A 20,851-nucleotide genomic window follows, 5' to 3' on the forward strand; every position below is an offset into this window, starting at 1 on the left:
GGGCCATGGTAGAAAAATGGTGACTTCCTTCGAAGCAATTCCAGTCGGCAGATTTCATGCAAGAACTTTTCAGTGGGATCTGCTGGACAAATGGTCCGGATCGCATCTTCAGATGCATCAGCGGATAACCCTATATCCAAGGACAAGGGTGTCTCTCCTGTGGTGGTTACAGAGTGCTCATCTTCTAGAGGGCCGCAGATTCGGCATTCAGTTTTGGATGTTGGTGACCACGGAGGCCAGCCCGAGAGGCTGGGGAGCAGTCACACAAGGAAAAAATTTCCAGGGAGTGTGATCAAGTCTGGAGATTTTTCTCCACATAAATATAGCTAAGGGTAAATTTATAATGCTCTAAGCTTAGCAAGACCTCTGCTTCAAGGTCAGCCGGTATTGATCCAGTGGGATAAAACATCACGGCAGTCGCCCACGTAAATAGACAGGGCGGCACAAGAAGCAGGAGGGCAGTGGCAAAAACTGCAAGGACTTTTCGCTGGGCGGAAAATCATGTGATAGCACTGTCAGCAGTGTTTTCATTCCGGGAATGGAAACTGGGAAGCAGACTTCCTCAGTAGGCACGACCTCCACCCGGCAGAGTGGGAACTTCATGGGGAAGTTTTCCACATAATTGTAAACCGTTGGGAATTACCAAAGGTGGACATGATGGCGTCCCGTCTGAACAAAAAACGGGACAGGTATTGCGCCAGGTTAAGAGACCCTCAGGCAATAGCTGTGGACGTTCTGGTAACACCGTGGGTGTACCAGTCGGTGTATGTGTTCCATCCTCTGCTTTTCATACCTAAGGTACTGAGAATTATAAGACGTAGAGGAGTAAGAACTATACTCATGGCTCCGGATTGGCCAAGAAGGACTTGGTACCCGGAACTTCAAGAGATGCTCACAGAGGACTTATGGCCTCTGCCGCTAAGAAGGGACTTGTTTCAGCAAGTACCATGTCTGTTCCAAGACTTACCGCAGCTGCGTTTGACGGCATGGCGGTGGAACGCCGGATCCTAAGGGAAAAGGCATTCAGGAAGAGGTCATTCCTACCCTGGTCAAAGCCAGAAAGGAGGTGACCGCACAACATTATCACCACATGTGGCGAAAATATGTTGCGTGTTGTGAGGCCTGGAAGGCCCCACGAAGAAATTTCAACTCGGTCGATTCCTGCATTTCTTGCAAACAGGAGTGTCTATGGGCCTCAAATTGGGGTCCATTAAGGTTCAAATTTCGGCCCTGTCGATTTTTCTTCCAGAAAGAATTGGCTTCAGTTCCTGAAGTCCAGAAGTTTGTCAAGGGAGTATTGCATATACAACCCCCTTTTGTGCCTCCAGTGGCACTGTGGGATCTCAACGTAGTTCTGGGATTCCTCAAAACACATTGGTTTAAAACCAGTCAAATCTGTGGATTTGAAGCATCTCACATGAAAAGTGAACATGCTCTTGGACCTGGCCTGGACCAGGCGAGTGTCAAATTGGTGTTTTTTTTCTCAAAAAAGCCCATATCTGTTTGTCCATTCGGACAGGGCAGAGCTGCGGACTCGTCCCCAGTTCTCTCCCTAAGGTGGTGTCAGTGTTTCACCTGAACCAGCTTATTGTGGTGTCTTGCGCCTACTAGGGACTTGGAGGACTCCAAGTTGCTAGATGTGGTCAGGGCCCTGAAAATATAGGTTCCAGGACGGCTGGAGTCAGGAAAACTGACTTGCTGTTATCCTGTATGCACCCAACAAACTGGGTGCTCTTGCTTTTAAGCAGACTTTTGCTAGTTGGATGTGTAATACAATTCAGCTTGCACATTCTGTGGCAGGCCTGCCACAGCCAAAATATGTAAATGCCCATTCCACAAGGAAGGTGGGCTCATCTTGGGCGGCTGCCCGAGGGGTCTCGGCTTTACAACTTTGCCGAGCGGCTATTTAGTCAGGGGCAAACACGTTTGTAAAATCCTACAAATTTGATACCCTGGCTAAGGAGGACCTGGAGTTCTCTCATTCGGTGCTGCAGAGTCATCCGCACTCTCCCGCCCGTTTGGGAGCTTTGGTATAATCCCCATGGTCCTTTCAGGAACCCCAGCATCCACTAGGACGATAGAGAAAATAAGAATTTACTTACCGATAATTCTATTTCTCGGAGTCCGTAGTGGATGCTGGGCGCCCATCCCAAGTGCGGATTATCTGCATTACTTGTACATAGTTACAAAAATCGGGTTATTATTGTTGTGAGCCATCTTTTCAGAGGCTCCGCTGTTATCATACTGTTAACTGGGTTCAGATCACAGGTTGTACAGTGTGATTGGTGTGGCTGGTATGAGTCTTACCCGGGATTCATAAATCCTTCCTTATTGTGTACGCTCGTCCGGGCACAGTACCTAACTGAGGCTTGGAGGAGGGTCATAGGGGGAGGAGCCAGTGCACACCACCTGATCCTAAAGCTTTACTTTTTGTGCCCTGTCTCCTGCGGAGCCGCTATTCCCCATGGTCCTTTCAGGAACCCCAGCATCCACTACGGACTCCGAGAAATAGAATTATCGGTAAGTAAATTCTTATTATTTCCATACAGAGGTGCCAGTTGTTACTGGTTCCCATATGCAAGTTGTGCTTAAATCTAATGGGGCTATTTACTAAGCAGCTGTAGTTGTGTGTGCATTTATTTGCTGGCTGCTTGCAAGCGCTTTTCTTGCGGATCGTACTGTCATTATTTTCCTTCACTACTGTACTTCCAGAGTCAGAGGCATGAGAATATTACATGTATGTAGGTATATAAGGCCATCTTAAGCTTCTGTAGATAAAACCGTTTTCCATTGCTATGGGAACCCTCCCTGTTTAGAGAACCTGTAGCTCTCAAGTCAGTTTCATAGTAATAACAAAAATACATATCCAAATTTTTCACCCAAGCATATTCTATTAGCATAATTAAACTCCCTTCCTGGGTAATTCAAATGACTTCAGTTGTTTTATCATGCAGAACTCCCAATAATACCTCCCTTTTTAGAAAGCTTGATAATCGGCCTGTAAGCACCATCTTATAAAATGTCTCCTTTCTGCTGTCAGAAGGCATTTTGTTACATGCATACACTAACCCCCATCTCTCTACTGCCAGTGTAAAACAGTAGCCTGTTGTTAGATACACAAACCAGTAACTCTTTATTGCGCCGAAAGCAACGTCACAGACTGCCACTGCTCTTTCCATCTCACCACTATTCTCTTTCTAAGTATCAGATTAGTACAAGGAAAGGGCAGGTATAGTGGGAAACAAACAGTTAAGAGCAACTCCCCCCCCCCCCCCCCCCCCCTCACACACACACACACACATAGGATACAGGAGGCGGTTGCCATGGCTGTGGTCACCATAGAAACGGCACCAGGGACCCAGGCCTAGAAAAAGATGCTCAACTTGTAATCTAGAGATAGATATGGCACCTGAGAGGAGGGAGGGGATACAGGGAAGAAAAAGGGTCCCACGGGGGAGATTTAAAGGCTCTCTTGTATGCTTGTCTGTTGCATTTATATAAATTACCATCAATTAGTAAAAATAAACAGAATCCTGTTTTTGTCATGTATAAATAATATTACCAGTTATCCTGGAATACCTCTCACATGTCAGCTGTCTGAATATGTCCTCCAGTGCACAGACATGCAAACTGCAGAAATACATTTACCTGTATATTTATTGACACTAAGAATATACAGTACAAACGTGTATTTTACAAAAAGCAAATATGTCTTTGTTTTCCAGTGAGTCTGCAGTATCTCCTGTACATACTGTATACTTCATACAATACACTTCAACCCTACAGTGTGCCCTCTGCAGTTTCATTATGTGCTGCTTTCAGCTCTTTCTGTTTTTGCAGCTTCAGCAGATTATATATCAGTGAGGAAATGACCCCCGTACAGAACATCATGGATATCCGCACCCGCTCCTGCAGATTCTTCTCTTCCACCCGCAGTGAATTGTACCTCACTGCTTCCAGTGCAAAACTTCACTTCTACAAATCTGCTTTTCTGATAAACCCCTTCTAGAAATCATCTGTAACACTAGAACCTTTTAACTTTGCTTCTTTGCACAGCATTTATCCCTGTAAAGAAATGCAGAGATTTTATATTAGTTTTTGCTACGATTTGTACATACTCTGCAGTATAATCCTCTTAAGGCCCATATAGACGGGCCGATGTGGGAGAGATGTGTGCTGAGCGAACCGCTCAGCACACATCTCTCCCGCCGCTCAGCACAGCGCGATGTGTGCTGAGCGTGTGGGGGAGGACGGGGGGGCCGCTCACTTCACCCAGCGGGTGAAGTGAGCGACCCGCTAGATTGGCCTGCATACAGGCCAATCTAGCACCAGCGATAGCGATGCGCGGGGCTGCGCATCGCTATTGCTGTAGGGGGTACACACGGATCGATAATGCTGAAATTCTAAGCAATCTAGTCAGATTGCTTAGAATATCGCTCCGTGAGTACCCCCCTTTACATTCTGCAGGGTGCATTTTGTTAGTAATTTAACTTTATTAAGGGGGGTATTCAGTTAGTGTCGGATCCTCTTCGAAACTGAGGGTCCGACACTTCACTGTTCTATTGCGGGCCGTTTCCGCCCATTTTCTTGCTGATTTCCACCATTAATTTTCGTCTTCTCTTATGGACGAAAATTAATTGTCGAAATCGGACCCGTTAAAGTGTTGAAAAGTGCCGATTATCGGCAGAAAGTGCCATATTTCCACCCTGTCAAAAATTTCGACACTAATTAAATATTGCCCCTAGGTGTTAACCGGAACTTAATTATTATTGTTTCTGTATAAACTCATCTTGTAAAATACATAAAACTATGCAGCCAATAAAATGTATATATTATTATCATTACATATGCAGATACTATGGTTTTCTTTTACTTCACCTTTATGTATTCCCCCTAAATCATACAGAAGTAAGCAATGGAGCAGGGAATTTTACCTTTTCACAGAGATTTGAAGTTGTTGAGTCACACATGACAGGAGCCCATAGAAAACTGGAGAATGGACACTTCTAAGTGACTGTTAATAGAACTTTTGATTGGCTTCTTGGATTAATTGACATTATTCTTTGTACACAATCTACAAGGGTCGTATAATAAGCAAGGTAACAAGACCTCTCACGTGTGTAATGTTCTTTATTTCATTCTACTTTCCCACCAGGCCAGAGCAGGTAGACCGCTGCTTCCCCTTATATCAGTCTACTATCCGAACATCAGCTGTAAGATGGCGGGGCTGGTGGAAGCATGGTCAAACATTGAAGTTGCGGAATTTGATCAGATTTCTGCATCTAAAGGGCACATAAGCAGCTGAAATTTATTGTCAACTTGTCAAGGCGTACGGTGATAACGTCATGTACGGAAACAGGCTTGGGTTTGGTGCACTGTCTATGATAATGCAGGACAGACGTTCAAGATGAGCAGCGTTCCTACCAGCCATGCACATCCACCACAGAATCCAATTTGTGCCGCATTGAAGGTCTGATTCAGGAGGACAGACGCATTTGAGTTAGTGATATTGCTGAACTGAACAAATTATTGGATACTTTGCATCATTCTTGAGCAACTTGGTACAAGAAAAAGTGTTGACGCTTCAGGCACTTGACACTGATTTCTATGCCGGGATAGATTCCTTGGTATACTGCTGGAACAAAGGCTTAGGCAAATATGGGGACTATGTGGAAGAATAATCTGCACCAAGGCCATACTATTGATTATACATATATGTACGAGTTGAATACATTTACGCAATGAGAATCTTGTTACGTTATTTATTGAACCACTCTTGTATTTTGTGTAATATTCTTGCTCATTTGTAAACTAGTCTAGTTGGTTTGATGGACAAAATGTATTATGCTATATAAGGCAATCTTACTATTATTGATCATGTATGCTACTGATCTGCACCTATCAACCTGTTACTTTATGTTGATTTAAACGTAAAGACATGTTATTTAATAGTCACAGAAAAATAATTATTTAGAATGTCTGTAGCATATTTCTTTTCACATAACTGATTTATGGACAAAAGATGATTTATGGACTGTTCAAAGTTTGTGTACCCGATTAGTATAAGTTGTATATCTGCTCATATTGGTCCGTGAAGGAGCTGGGTTACCAGGGCAGTGTGTACAAACCTCTGAAAAGTCAGCTCACCGGCGCTTGGAAATAATGTCATTTCCAAGTGCCAGCAGAGGAAAAGCTCCAGGAATATCCTGGGTCCAGCCTGCAGTGTAAACGGGATTCAGGCTGCTGTGACACAGCTTGAAACCCATGTTCAGTGAACCGGGCTGGACCCAGGATTGTAGTATGAAAGAAGTATAACCGCCACCCAATCAGAACCTTGTCACTCTCCTATTGTGACTCCGGCCGTGTGGTGTTATACACCATAGTGTCTCAATTAGCTGACTGCCTGGTATGTATAAAATACGCTGTTAATAAATTCCCCTTCATAGTAATTTGCACTGTATCACATTGTAAAGTTACAAACAAAACTAAAGTGAAGCACATGATTGTACAGTAACCATCCTTCCAGGGGGATCAGTATGAGATCCCGGTGTGCAAATTACCGATGCCGGGATCCCGGAATTTAAAATACCGACAGGGGTGAGTAAAGGGTGTTCTACCCTTTCCCCATCCTCTAACCCTAACCCTCCCTACCTGCAGCCTTACCGTAAGCACCCCCCTTTGTACCTAACCCTAACCTCCCCTCGGAGGTGCCCTAACCTAACCCCCCATCCCCACTGCCTAAACCTAACCCTCCCACCCCATAGCCTAACCCTAACCCCCCCTACCCGCAGCCTAACCCCTCGGGATGCAGCCTTACCCTCCGGGATGCAGCCTAAACCTACCCCCATCCCCCTACCCCCATCCCGCGTGGCTTAACTCTGCAGAGTTGCGCTGCCTCCTCGTACGGGATCCTGGTTTTTAGGATTCTGGCGCAGGGATGTTGCCCCCTTTCTGAATGCCGGTGTCGACATTCAGACTAGTGTTTGTATCCCGGCGTTGGTATTCTGACTGCCGGGTTCCCGACAGACAATATCCTGACTGCTTCCCCTTCCAGGTATGCATTAAACAAGTTTATCATACCTGTGACGAGAGATCTACCAGAGAAATCTGTATTTTTGTATTTCCACCAGTGAAAGGATTTATCTCAGCATCTCATAATACACCAAGAGGTACTCTGCAAGACATTTTCTGACATCCCTAAAGAGGGGGCTTGGCTAGCCATCAGTGGGTGTGTGGCAAGCCACGAGAGAGGCTTGGGCAACCACTAGAGTGTCAGTCCTAGGTGGATATGGCTAGTGCAGAAATGTAATATATAAAGAAACATATGCCTTGCAACTAAAGCCATCATATGATTTAAATAAGATTTTACACTTACCGGTAAATCTATTTCTCGTAGTCCGTAGAGGATGCTGGGACTCCGTAAGGACCATGGGGAATAGACGGGCTCCGCAGGAGACATGGGCACTTTAAGAAAGACTTTAGACTCTGGGTGTGCACTGGCTCCTCCCTCTATGCCCCTCCTCCAGACCTCAGTTAGAGAAACTGTGCCCAGAGGAGATGGACAGTACGAGGAAAGGATTTTTGTTAATCCAAGGGCAAGATTCATACCAGCCACACCAATCACACCGTATAACTTGTGATAAACTACCCAGTTAACAGTATGAACAAACAACATAGTCTCGGTCCAAACCGATGAACTATAATATAACCCTTATGTAAGCAATAACTATATACAAGTCTTGCAGAAGAAGTCCGCACTTGGGACGGGCGCCCAGCATCCTCTACGGACTACGAGAAATAGATTTACCGGTAAGTGTAAAATCTTATTTTCTCTAACGTCCTAGAGGATGCTGGGACTCTGTAAGGACCATGGGGATTATACCAAAGCTCCCAAACGGGCGGGAGAGTGCGGATGACTCTGCAGCACCGATTGAGCAAACAGGAGGTCCTCCTCAGCCAGGGTATCAAACTTATAGAATTTTGCAAAGGTGTTTGAACCCGACCAAGTATCAGCTCGGCACAGCTGTAGTGCCGAGACCCCTCGGGCAGCCGCCCAAGACGAGCCCACTTTCCTAGTGGAAGGGGCCTTAACCGATTTTGTAACGGCAATCCTGCCGTAGAATGCACCTACTGCATCGTGTTACAGATCCAGCGAGCAATAGTCTGCTTTGAAGCAGGGCCGCCAACTTTGTTGGCTGCATACAGGACGACCAGTGCTTCTGTTTTACTGATCCTAGCCGTTCGGGCCACGTAAATTTTCAAAGCCCTGACCACATCAATGGACTCTGAATCCTCCAAGTCACGTGTAGCCACCGGCACGACAATAGGTTGGTTCATATGAAAGGATGAGACCACCTTAGGCAGGAACTGAGGACGGGTCCGCAATTCCGCTCTATCCATATGGAAAACCAGATATGGGGCTTTTATGTGATAAAGCCGCCAATTCCGAAACTCGCCTAGCCGAAGCCAAGACTAACAACATGACCACCTTCCAGGTGAGATATTTCAACTCCACTGTCTTAAGTGGTTCAAACCAATGTGAATTAAGGAAACTTAACACCACGTAAAGGTCCCAAGGCGCCACCGGAGGTACAAAAGGAGGCTGAATATGCAGTACTCCCTTCACAAAAGTCTGTACTTCAGGTAATGAGGCCAATTCCTTTTGAAAGAAAATGTATAAGGCCGAAATCTGAACTTTTAATGGAGCCTAATTTTAGGTCCAAATTCACTCCAGTTTGTAGGAAGTGAAGAAAACGGCCCAGGTGGAATTCTTCCATAGGAGCATTCCTGGCCTCACACCAAGAAACATATTTTCTCCATATTCGGTGATAATGTTTAGATGTCACGTCCTTCCTAGCCTTTATTAGCGTAGGAATGACCTCATCCGGAATACCTTTTTCCGCTAGGATTTGGCGTTCAACCGTCATGCCGTCAAACGCAGCCGCGGTAAGTCTTGGAACAGACAGGGACCTTGTTGTAACAAGTCCTGCCTTAGAGGAAGAGGCCACGGATCTTCTGTGAGCATTTCTTGCAGATCCGGATACCAGGTCCTTCGTGGCCAATCTGGAACAATGAGAATTGTTCTCACTCCTCTTTTTCTTATTATCCTCAACACCTTGGGTATGAGAGGAAGAGGAGGAAACACATATACCGACTGGAACACCCACGGTGTCACTAGGGCGTCCACCGCTACCGCCTGAGGGTCTCTTGACCTGGCGCAATACCTTTGTAGCTTTTTGTTGAGACGGGATGCCATCATGTCTATTTGGGGTAGTCCCCACCGACTTGCAAACTGCGCAAAGACTTCCTGATGAAGTCCCCACTCTCCCGAATGCAGAGCGAAGTAAGATCTCCGCTTGACGTAGGGCGTTGTATATGGCCCTTAGTTCCAGGATGTTGATGTGAAGACAAGTCTCTTGACTTGACCAAAGTCCTTGGAAATTTCTTCCCCGTGCGACCGCTCCCCAACCTCGGAGGCTCGCGTCCGTGGTCACCAGGATCCAGTCCTGAATGCTGAACCCCAGGAGAGATACTCTGGCCCTGGGGGACAGGGTGATCCGCTGACGCAATTGCAGATACGACCCAGACCATTTGTCCAATAGGTCCCATTGGAAGGCCCTTGCCGTATGGAATGGCTTTGTATGTTGCCAGCATCTTTCCCAGAACTTGAGTGCAATGATGTACTGACACTTGTTTTGGTTTCAACAAGTTCATGACTAGAGTCATGAGTTCCTGCGCTTTTCCCTTCGGAAGAAAAACCCTTTTCTGGTCTGTGTCCAGAATCATGCCCAAGAAGGGCAGACGAGTTGTAGGATTCAGCTGCGACTTTGGAATATTGAGAATCCAGCCGTGTCGCTGTAACACATTCAGTGAAAGTGATACGCTGCTCAGCAACTTCTCCCGTGATCTCGCTTTTATGAGGAGATCGTCCAAGTACGGGATAATTGTGACACCCTGCTTGCACAGGAGCACCATCATTTCCACCATTACCTTAGTGAAAATTCTCGGGGCCGTGGAAAGCCCAAACGGCAACGTTATGACAATCCTGTACCGCAAATCTCAGGTACACCTGATGAGGAGGATATATGGGGACATGCAGGTATGCATCCATTATGTGCAGAGATATCAAAAAAATCTCCCCCTTCTAGGCTGGCGATGACCGCCCTGAGTGATTCCATCTTGAACTTGAACAGTTTTAAGTAAAGGTTCAGGGGTTTTAAATTTAAAATGGTCTGACCGAACCGTTCGGTTTCGGAACCACAAACAGAGTTGAGTAGTACCTCTGCCCTCTTTGAAGCAGGGGAACCCCTACCACCACTTGTTGCAGACACAATTTTTGAATCACATGTAACACTATCTCCCTTTCCAGGGGTTGTTTCGGTAGGGCCGATTTGAAAAACCGGCGAGGAGGCACTTCTTCGAATTCCAGCTTGTAACCCTGGGAAACTATTTCTATTGCCCATGGATCCACCTGTGAGTGGACCCAGACGTGGCTGAACAGTCGAAGACGTGCCCCCACAGGAGCTGACTCCCTCAGGGGAGCCCCAGCGTCATGCGGTGGATTTAGCAGAGGCCGGGGAGGACTTCTGTTCCTGGGAACTAGCTGTGTTGTGCAGCTTTTTCCCTCTGCCCTTACCTCTTGCAAGAAAGGACGAACCACGTGCTCTCTTGTTTTTATTGGAACGAAAGTACTGCATTTGATAATGAGGCGCTTTCTTAGATTGTGAGGGAATATATGGCAAAAAATTTGATTTACCTGCCGTAGCCGTGGAGACGAGATCCGAGAGGCCCTCTCCGAACAATTCCTCACCCTTGTAAGGCAACAACTCCATATGCCTCCTTTAGTCGGCATCACCTGTCCATTGCATATGCCACAGGGCACGACTACCAGAAATCGACATAGCGTTGACTCTAGAACCCAGTAGACTAACGTCTCTTTGGGCATGTCTATATATATATATATATATATATATATATATATATAAAGACAACATCTTTTACATATATATATATATATATATATATATACTAGGGACAATAACATGGTATCCTTATCTAGGGTTTCAATCTCCGCTGATAAGATATCTGTCTACGCTGCTACAGCGCTATAAACCCATGCCGACACAATCGCCGGTTGAGTAGTGTACCAGAATGTTTGTAAATGGACTTCAAAGTACTTTTACTGCATGCTATCTGCAGGATTCCTGAGGATAGCTGTAAAGTCAGCGCTACCTTTTTGGTTAAACGTGTCAATACCTTGTACACCCTAGGGGAAGATTCCCATCGTATCCTGGCCCCATTAGGGAAAGGATACTCCCTGAGAATTCTTTTTGGGAAGCTGCAGCTTCTTGTCTGGAGATTCCCGCTCTTTTTCTTCATGAGAGGAGGGAAATTTACCTCCGCTTTCTTCCCCTTAAACATGTGTACCCTCGTGTCAGGGACAGAGGAGTCATCAGTGATAAGCAAAACATCTTTTATTACAATAACCATATATTGAATACTTTTCTGCCAGTTTGGCTGTACTTTGCATTATCGTAGTCGACACAGGAGTCAGACTCTGTGTCGATATCAGTGTCTATGATTTTGGATAGTGAGCGTTGTGAGACTCTGAAAATCTCTGTGACATAGGGACAGACATGGGTAGATTCCCTGTCTGTTCTCTAATCTTTTGTGTAAAAATTCATTTTAGCCCTTAATTTCACATATTCAATCCGGCGTCGGCGTTGTCGACGGCGACACCACACACACACATTTGCTCCATCTCCTCCATAGGAGAGCCTTTTACCTCAGACATGTCGACACACACATACCGACACACCACACACTCAGGGAATGCTCTTCTGAAGACAGTTCCCCCACAAGGCCCTTTGGAGAGACAGAGAGAGAGTATGCCAGCACACACCCCAGCGCAATATGACCCAGGAAAAACACAGCAATTTAATGTTTACCCCGTAGCGCTGTTATTATCTGCGCCAAATTATGTGCCCCCCCTCTTCTTTAAAACCCTCTCTTCTACCGTGGTATAAGCGGGGGAGAGTCCGGGGAGCTTCCTCTCAGCGGTGCTGTGGAGAAAAACATGGCGCTGGTGAGTGCTGAGGGAGAAGCCCCGCCTCCTCGGTGGCGTGCTTCAGTCCCGCTAAAAGTGTAAAATTGGCGGGGGCTCATGCATATATACAGTGTCCAGCTGTATATATGCTCTCTTTTGCCAAATAAGAGGTTTATATTGCTGCCCAGGGCTACCCCCCTGCGCCCTGCACCCTTACAGTGACCAGAGTTTGTGAGGTGTATGGGAGCAATGGCGCACAGCTGCCGTGCTGTGCGTTACCTCAGTGAAGCTCACGAAATCTTCTGCCGCCTTTTGAAGCCTTCTTTCTTCTCATACTCACCCGGCTTCTTTCTTCTGGCTCTGTGAGGAGGACGGCGGCGCAGCTCTGGGACGAACGTCCAGGGCGAACCTGTGTTCCGACTCCCTCTGGAGCTAATGGTGTCCAGTAGTCTAAGAAGCAGAGCCTATCATTTAAGTAGGTCTGCTTCTCTCCCATCAGTCCCTCGATGCAGGGAGTCTGTTGCCAGCAGTGCTCCCTGAAAATAAAAAACCTAACAAATATACTTTCTTAGCAGGAAACTCAGGAGAGCTCCCTGCAGTGCACCCATCTGCCACTGGGCACAGTCTCAAACTGAGGTCTGGAGGAGGGGCATAGAGGGAGGAGCCAGTGCACACCCAGAGTCTAAAGTCTTTCTTAAAGTGCCCATGTCTCCTGCGGAGCCCGTCTATTCCCCATGGTCCTTACGGAGTCCCAGCATCCTTTAGGACGTTAGAGAAATTAGCATAAGCATGCCATCCATTCGAAATATTAGAGCTTTTCATCCTTTGATAAATATGACTCTGCATGCAAACCCTCGACTAACAATGTCTCAAAACCTCATTAATGCTAATGGAGTTTTGAGCTTGATGAATAAGAGCTATTATGGAACAAACTAATAAACGATTTATTTAGTTGCTACAGTTGTTCAACATAAATGAAAAATAAAAATCAGAAGTTAATGCTGACCTGTCACTCTTAGTTATACAGATGACTCACTTGCATCTCCATTTGTTGCTTCCGATCGGCTGCCACCAGGACTCCATTGAGTGCAGCAAAACGAAAGGAGAAAGGTTTGGTGAAGAGGGATGAAGAAGGGAAAAGTAGGAAAAGAGGAAATATATGTAGAAGCACAGGAGAAAAGGCAGCAGTGGCGGCAAATGATAAAAGTGGTAAAATATATACAGTACTGTGCAAACGTTTTAGGCAGGTGTGGAAAAAATGCTGCAAAGTAAGAATGCCAAAATAAAAGTGTGAATAGTTTATTTTTATCAATTAACAAAATGCTAAGTGAATGAGCAGAAGAGAAATCTAAAATCGGTGTGTCCACCCAGTGATGTGGGGAATGGCAGTTCTGGGTACTATGAGTCCACACACTTTTGCGCTGGCAAATACATGAGTGCGTCTCACTGTGACTTCAGTTTGAGCGCAGTCCTCCCCTGGCGGGGATGGCTTAACTTACTTGAGGGGAGGAGTCTGACAATGTGTGCTGCTCATAGAGGTGGAGAAGATTGAGAGTACTGTGCTAGCCCCCCGACATGGCCTGCTCACGCTCCAATGCCTTGCAGTACTGCACATTTTTACTATATTACCCTCTTTAAATGACATTTAAAGAGAATAAAATGGGCCCTACCATACCAATAAACTATAGAATTTGGTGTACAGTAATTTCAGCAGAGATGTGCAACCATGAATGGTATATGGGCAATACAGATGGTGTAATGCAGGCATGTCCAAACTGCGGCCCTCCAGCTGTTGAGAAACTACACATCCCAGCATGCCCTGACACAGCTTTAGCATTCTCTGACAGCAAAACTGTGTCAGGGCATACTGGGATATGTAGTTTCACAACAGCTGGAGGGCCGCAGTTTGGACATGCCTGACTGTAATGGTTAGCATTACTGCATCACAGCACTGACGTCATGAGTTTGAATCACACACGGCCCTAACTGTGTGAATTTGTACACTGGGTAATCCGGTTTCTTCCCACAATCCACCAATATATTAGTAGGTTAACTGACTCCTGACAAAAACCCTAGTGTGTGTGTCAGTGCATGGGCAGACTAGATGGACCAAGTGGTTCTTATCTGCCATCAAGTTCTTTGTTTCTGTGTAACCACGTTTTTAGCAGCAAGCTCTCAAAATCACGTGTCCTTACACCTTTAAATGACTGATCTTTCTAGCTTCCAGACACCCTGCTGGATGTACTGGAGCATTACATTCATTTTTATTCTGTTTCTATAGGATACTCTGCTTTAGATGGGATTAGATTTCAATCTTGCCATGTGAGAATTAATCCGCTAACCCTTTCTCTGCCAGCACGCCTGGATGTAGTTTTAGCCTGAGGGAGTTGCTGAAATATATTAGAAATGAAGGGGGATATAAAATGTGAATCTGGATTTCTGCCTCCCATCTGTTTGCAATTGGGAAGGGTGGCAGTGTGATTTTTTTTTTTTTGTTCCCAGGAAAGCATGAAAGAGTCTGGAACTCATTATACAAACAGCAGGAAGTACTACGGAGCCTTGTGACCTTTCTACAAAACCTTCCATACCTGAGTTAGTCCTCGTATTTACCCTTTCAGTTGTTTCCTGTACGTTGGCTCTAAAGGGCAATTGCACTTACAACTGTTTTTAAACATGAATCAACCAGCCATTAATTGAATAACATAAGTTCCTCCTCTGGGTCCCCAAATAATTAGTGTCAGTGGCCCCTGATTGGGCCTACAGACAAGGGGCCCTGATTTGCATTACAGCGATAATTATACTTTAAATACCATCATAATTATGTATCACAGAATAGTATTTATAACATAATTATGCTGTCAGGGTGAAGTGGTTAATAATGATGAGGGGCATTTGAAAATTGGGTCTTCCTTTTTGGGGACCAAATTTAATTCCAGTTGTGAACCCTCTGGTTAGGTGGAAAATTAGCCACAGCATCTGCAGTATACCAGTTCCCCACAAAACAGGTACTGACTGCAGGTACTGTATGTCTGCACCAGTTACCAATGCAGCAGAGAAGTTCATTTCTGCTGATCATGTGTGATAACAGAGGATACACCTGCACTTCGAAGGATGAGGGCAGGTAGCCAGATATTCAAATTCTTGTCTGTACTCAACAGGTGACAAATCTTCCTGGACTATTAGCATTGAGCTGAGGCTGAGGAGGGAAAATTGTAAGCGGCCGTTCCCCCAATTCACTACAATTCGGCAGAACAGCTTTACACGCAAATGTGCACCCCCTGACCTACCCTCTACCCACAAATGGAGATGTTGCATCTTATGGGAGTGTAGCGGACAATGGTTGCAAATTGTTGACATAGGTGGCCAAATTCAGATGGAAAATTTGCACCTGCTAAAGGCCTGGTGCCTTTTCTTATGTTGTAACCGATGGTTGCATCTGAAAACGCACCAAGTGGTATTTGATTATCTAAACACACTCAAAGTGTACTTGCACATTCAAAGATACGGCTTTGTAGTGGCATTACCATAAAGTCATAGGTACAACTGCAACAAAGACGCACAGATGGTCATGGATCAGAATCAGGCCCACTGTGTTTGTTTTACCACAAGAAGGTATTGTGAATTATTTACAAAAATAGGCCAGTATAAATATATACATTTACACCTTAGGGCCCTCTTGTTTTAAGTGTCCTGGGCTCCACAGAGCCTTAATACAGCACTGCGTGCTGAGACCAGTAGGCTACTTGTAAAGAAAAATAGAAGCCCTGGGAGGTATGGAGTAGTTCCCTGGGTTGCTTCTTGTCCTTACAGAAGGGGAACCCATTTTTGAAGGATGCCCCACTTCCCTAGGGATTCCATCCCTGGGCTGAAGAGCCTAGTTCTTGTTGACATTATGCCCGCCATTTTTCCACCAATTTTTCACTGCCAGCTGATGCTTAGAGACCTATGGCTGTTTATTCATTTGGGAAGCACCCCAAGCTGTTTTTTTTTTCTTTTTCTTTTGTTATTACATTTATGCGATATTTGAAACTTTTAGCATAGAAGCCAGATCTTACTGATACTGTGGCTGATTTACGGCAGGTTTGTGGCATGATATAGGCTTAGAAACCGATGGGCTTTGACAGCAGTTATAATAAAATGACAGTCACAACCACTGCTTATACCCCTTTCACACCGCAGCTTGAACCCGGTAAATTGCCAATTTTTCAGGCTTCCTAAACGGTTCGAGCTGCGATGTGAAAGGGTCACCTTCAATTTACCGTTTTCAAAATACCGGTATTTTGAAACGGTAAAAAAGCAGGGTCCTACGCGTTTCAGACCCGTTTCATTGTGCAGTGTGAAAGGGTCTGAAACGGTATTTGCAAGCCCCAGAAGGTGATAGGCTGTCTCCATGTGTGATGTCACCAGGCAGAAGCAGGAAATAAACATTTAAAATGACAACCACTGTTTTGTATGGGTGAAACGGGTTCAGTGTGAAAGGTACCAAAACGGTAATGAAATGGTAAAATACTGGTTACAACATGCGATGTGAAGGGGGTTTAACTGCTCAGACCCGTTTTAAGAACCGTTTAAAGAACCGTTTCAAAAGCAGGTTTTGCGATGTGAAAGCAGCATTAGTTAGGTATTTGGACTATGGAGAGACATTGTCAAATTAGATAATCAATAGGTCAACACCATATGGTTGACAGGCTTTAGTTCGACAGGATGAGAAGGTTAACAGGTAAAAAGTAGACAGGTACAAAAGGTCGAAAAATTGAGGCACAAAGAAAACTCCTTTTTGAGGCACTCTTACAAAAAATTGCTAAAACTTAACTTTTATATATGGACTTACTTAGACATGGACACACATACAACATATATACTATTTCAAGAAAGATTTTTTCTTAAAAAGCTAGGAGTTACAGTTTATACCAGTGGTTCCCAAACTTTTTTTAATCATGGCGCCCTAGAGTATCAGAATTTTTTCACTGCACCCCTAGGCCAAAAGTTTGTTTGAGAATTTTAGAAAACAATAAGTAAATTATGTTTATGTGTCATGCTTAGTTTCTTTAGTGTTTTGCGGGACAATATTTGCTTCTGTTTGTCCTCATAATTTATATTTGGCAGCCACAAGCATTGGTTTTGTCTATTACTTTGACCAAATATAGTTTGAATTGGTCCTGGATTACCAACCCAAGGCACCCCTGCTAGTGTCCTGAGGCACCCCAGGGTGCCACGGCACACAGTTTGGGAACCACCGGTTTATACAACCCTGTGAATGTGGTGTAAATATTTTTGTTGTTCTTGCAGTTGTAGTTGTAAAAGACACTTAATCCACTGTTAATCAGTGAACAGAGTTGTATAATTGGGATCATCAAAATTAAAGCTCATTATAAATAAAGTGCTGTCACCAGGTTCAAAATGTCGACATGACAGTGGTCAACAAAAGGGGGTTTTTTTAGACTTTTTTTTCCCAACTTTTCTTTGGTTTACCATCCATGTGGAGTTCAATTGGGAATAGTAACATTGCCTGAAGCGTGGCGAGCAAAGTGAGCCTGCAAGGTTCTACGTTACCATCAATTGGGGTCACAAGTGATGAAACATACAAAATGACAAATAACTTGTGTCGATCTTTTTTCTGTTGACCATCTCCATGTCAACCTTTTGTACTGTCTATCTTTTATCTTTTGACCCTGTTGACCTAATGCCTGTCGACCATAGGGTGCCGACCTATTGACTGTCTATCTAATAATGTCGATCTTCTATACCACACCCGCTTAGTTAATTCTGTATTTTTAGACAGTCAACTGCCGGCGATGTACAACAGTTAGTTTACAGTTGACAGCAATACTGACACTTTGTAAATTCACACCTTTGTATGCTTCCTGACATTGTTCTGGATTATTCTGATGCATGAGGCAGCAACTGGAAGATCACTCTGCATATCTTACACATATCACTTTTAAATGTGTTTTGCATTAAAGAGGATAAGTATTGTCCCTTAGCCAATTGTTACGGAAACAAGATCATTTACATATTTAAAATAATTGTCCAATGTATTGCTACTCCTTAATTCTGATGCTTGAGACATTTAACATCATCTGTGTGACAAGTCTATCACCATATTGCAGAGGTGTCAGCCCGAGAGGCTTCATGTATACAATAGCCATGGTCATAACGGGAGGCAATCACCAGACCGCCTTTCGGGATCCCGGCAGCTACAATGCCTATGCCGAAATCCAGACAGACGGTGAAATACCTCTGCCGGAATACTGGCGCCACAAGCTTTTCTCCCTCTATGGGTATCCACGACACCCATAGAGGGAGAATAGATCTAGCGCTCGCCCCGCTAACGGCATACTGGTTGCCGGGATCATGACAGCCGGGATCCCGGCCACCGGTTAGAAGTATGTATTCCGTCAAAACAATTGTGCATGTGGTCTTACATAGCTAGGGGAATTTATGACAATGTATATTGAAAAGGCTATAAACTAAATGTAGCTTAGACTTACCAATATTTCATGTAGAGCCCATCCCAATGACCATCATGCAATACAAAACCAATTCTAATAGCCAATGGGCAATATAGCCATTCTGGTGGCAACTATACTTTGAAGATTCAACTAGGTATATTATCTACTGGCTACCTCTTTACAGTGCAGACCCTACTGATGACTGCTGTACAGTGCAGCATTGCTGGTGAACGCTATACAGTGCAGACCCTACTGATGACTGCTGTACAGTGCAGCTCACTGGTGATAGATAAATAGTGCATAACCTACAGATGACTGCTGTACAGTGCAGCTCACTGGTGATAGAGAAATAGTGCATAGCCTACAGATGACTGCTATACAGTGCAGCTCACTGGTGATTAATATACAGTGCATAACCTACTGATGACTGCTATACAGTGCAGCTCACTGGTGAAAGCTATACAGTGCATAACCTACAGATGACTGCTATACAGTGCAGCTCACTGGTGATAGATAAATAGTGCATAGCCTACAGATGACTGCTATACAGTGCAGCTCACTGGTGATTGATATACAGTGCATAGCCTACTGATGACTGCTGTACAGTGCAGCTCACTGGTGATAGATAACTAGTGCATAGCCTACAGATGACTGCTGTACATTGCAGCTCACTGGTGATAGATAAATAGTGCATAGCCTACAGATGACTGCTATACAGTGCAGCTCACTGGTGATTAATATACAGTGCATAGCCTACTGATGACTGCTATACAGTGCAGCTCACTGGTGATAGATAGCTAGTGCATAGCCTACAGATGACTGCTATACAGTGCAGCTCACTGGTGATAGATAACTAGTGCATAGCCTACTGATGACTGCTATACAGTGCAGCTCACTGGTGATAGATAAATAGTGCATAGCCTACAGATGACTGCTGTACATTGCAGCTCAATGGTGAAAGCTATACAGTGCATAACCTACAGATGACTGCTATACAGTGCAGCTCACTGGTGATAGATAAATAGTGCATAGCCTACAGATGACTGCTATACAGTGCAGCTCACTGGTGATTGATATACAGTGCATAGCCTACTGATGACTGCTGTACAGTGCAGCTCACTGGTGATAGATAACTAGTGCATAGCCTACAGATGACTGCTGTACATTGCAGCTCACTGGTGATAGATAAATAGTGCATAGCCTACAGATGACTGCTATACAGTGCAGCTCACTGGTGATTAATATACAGTGCATAGCCTACTGATGACTGCTATACAGTGCAGCTCACTGGTGATAGATAGCTAGTGCATAGCCTACAGATGACTGCTATACAGTGCAGCTCACTGGTGATAGATAACTAGTGCATAGCCTACTGATGACTGCTATACAGTGCAGCTCACTGGTGATAGATAACTAGTGCATAGCCTACAGATGACTGCTGTACATTGCAGCTCAATGGTGAAAGCTATACAGTGCATAACCTACAGATGACTGCTATACAGTGCAGCTCACTGGTGATAGATAAATAGTGCATAGCCTACAGATGACTGCTATACAGTGCAGCTCACTGGTGATTGATATACAGTGCATAGCCTACAGATGACTGCTGTACAGTGCAGCTCACTGGTGATAGATAACTAGTGCATAGCCTACAGATGACTGCTATACAGTGCAGCTCACTGGTGATAGATAACTAGTGCATAGCCTACAGATGACTGCTATACAGTGCAGCTCACTGGTGATAGATAAATAGTGCATAGCCTACAGATGACTGCTATACAGTGCAGCTCACTGGTGATAGATAACTAGTGCATAGCCTACAGATGACTGCTATACAGTGCAGCTCACTGGTGATAGATAACTAGTGCATAGCCTACAGATGACTGCTGTACATTGCAGCTCAATGGTGAAAGCTATACAGTGCATAACCTACAGATGACTGCTATACAGTGCAGCTCACTGGTGATAGATAAATAGTGCATAGCCTACAGATGACTGCTATACAGTGCAGCTCACTGGTGATTGATATACAGTGCATAGCCTACTGATGACTGCTATACAGTGCAGCTCACTGGTGATAGATAACTAGTGCATAGCCTACAGATGACTGCTATACAGTGCAGCTCACTGGTGATAGATAACTAGTGCATAGCCTACAGATGACTGCTATACAGTGCAGCTCACTGGTGATAGATAAATAGTGCATAGCCTACAGATGACTGCTATACAGTGCAGCTCACTGGTGATAGATAACTAGTGCATAGCCTACAGATGACTGCTGTACATTGCAGCTCACTGGTGATAGATAAATAGTGCATAGCCTACAGATGACTGCTATACAGTGCAGCTCACT

The 20,851-nt window shown here is 44.7% G+C and overlaps 1 protein-coding gene and 1 long non-coding RNA gene across 3 annotated transcripts in view; one reads left to right on the forward strand and one right to left on the reverse strand.

Annotated features, from left to right (window-relative positions):
- The window catches only part of SDC3 (syndecan 3), a 223,332-nt gene that overhangs the window by 170,205 nt on the left and 32,276 nt on the right, over positions 1-20,851 (forward strand). Inside the window, exon 2 of one of the 2 annotated variants that reach the window (XM_063954495.1) lies at positions 13,066-13,255. The exons of the other annotated variant lie outside the window; for it this stretch is intronic. Within the exon in view, the coding sequence (XP_063810565.1) occupies positions 13,172-13,255 (84 nt within the window). The 5' untranslated portion in view covers positions 13,066-13,171. The remainder of the gene's footprint in view (positions 1-13,065; positions 13,256-20,851) is intronic. 2 annotated transcript variants of the gene reach the window in all.
- The window catches only part of LOC135036960 (uncharacterized), a 251,028-nt gene that overhangs the window by 165,824 nt on the left and 64,353 nt on the right, over positions 1-20,851 (reverse strand). The window lies entirely within an intron of this gene.

This window comes from Pseudophryne corroboree, chromosome 2, assembly GCF_028390025.1.
Source record: "Pseudophryne corroboree isolate aPseCor3 chromosome 2, aPseCor3.hap2, whole genome shotgun sequence".
NCBI classification, from domain to species: domain Eukaryota; kingdom Metazoa; phylum Chordata; class Amphibia; order Anura; family Myobatrachidae; genus Pseudophryne; species Pseudophryne corroboree.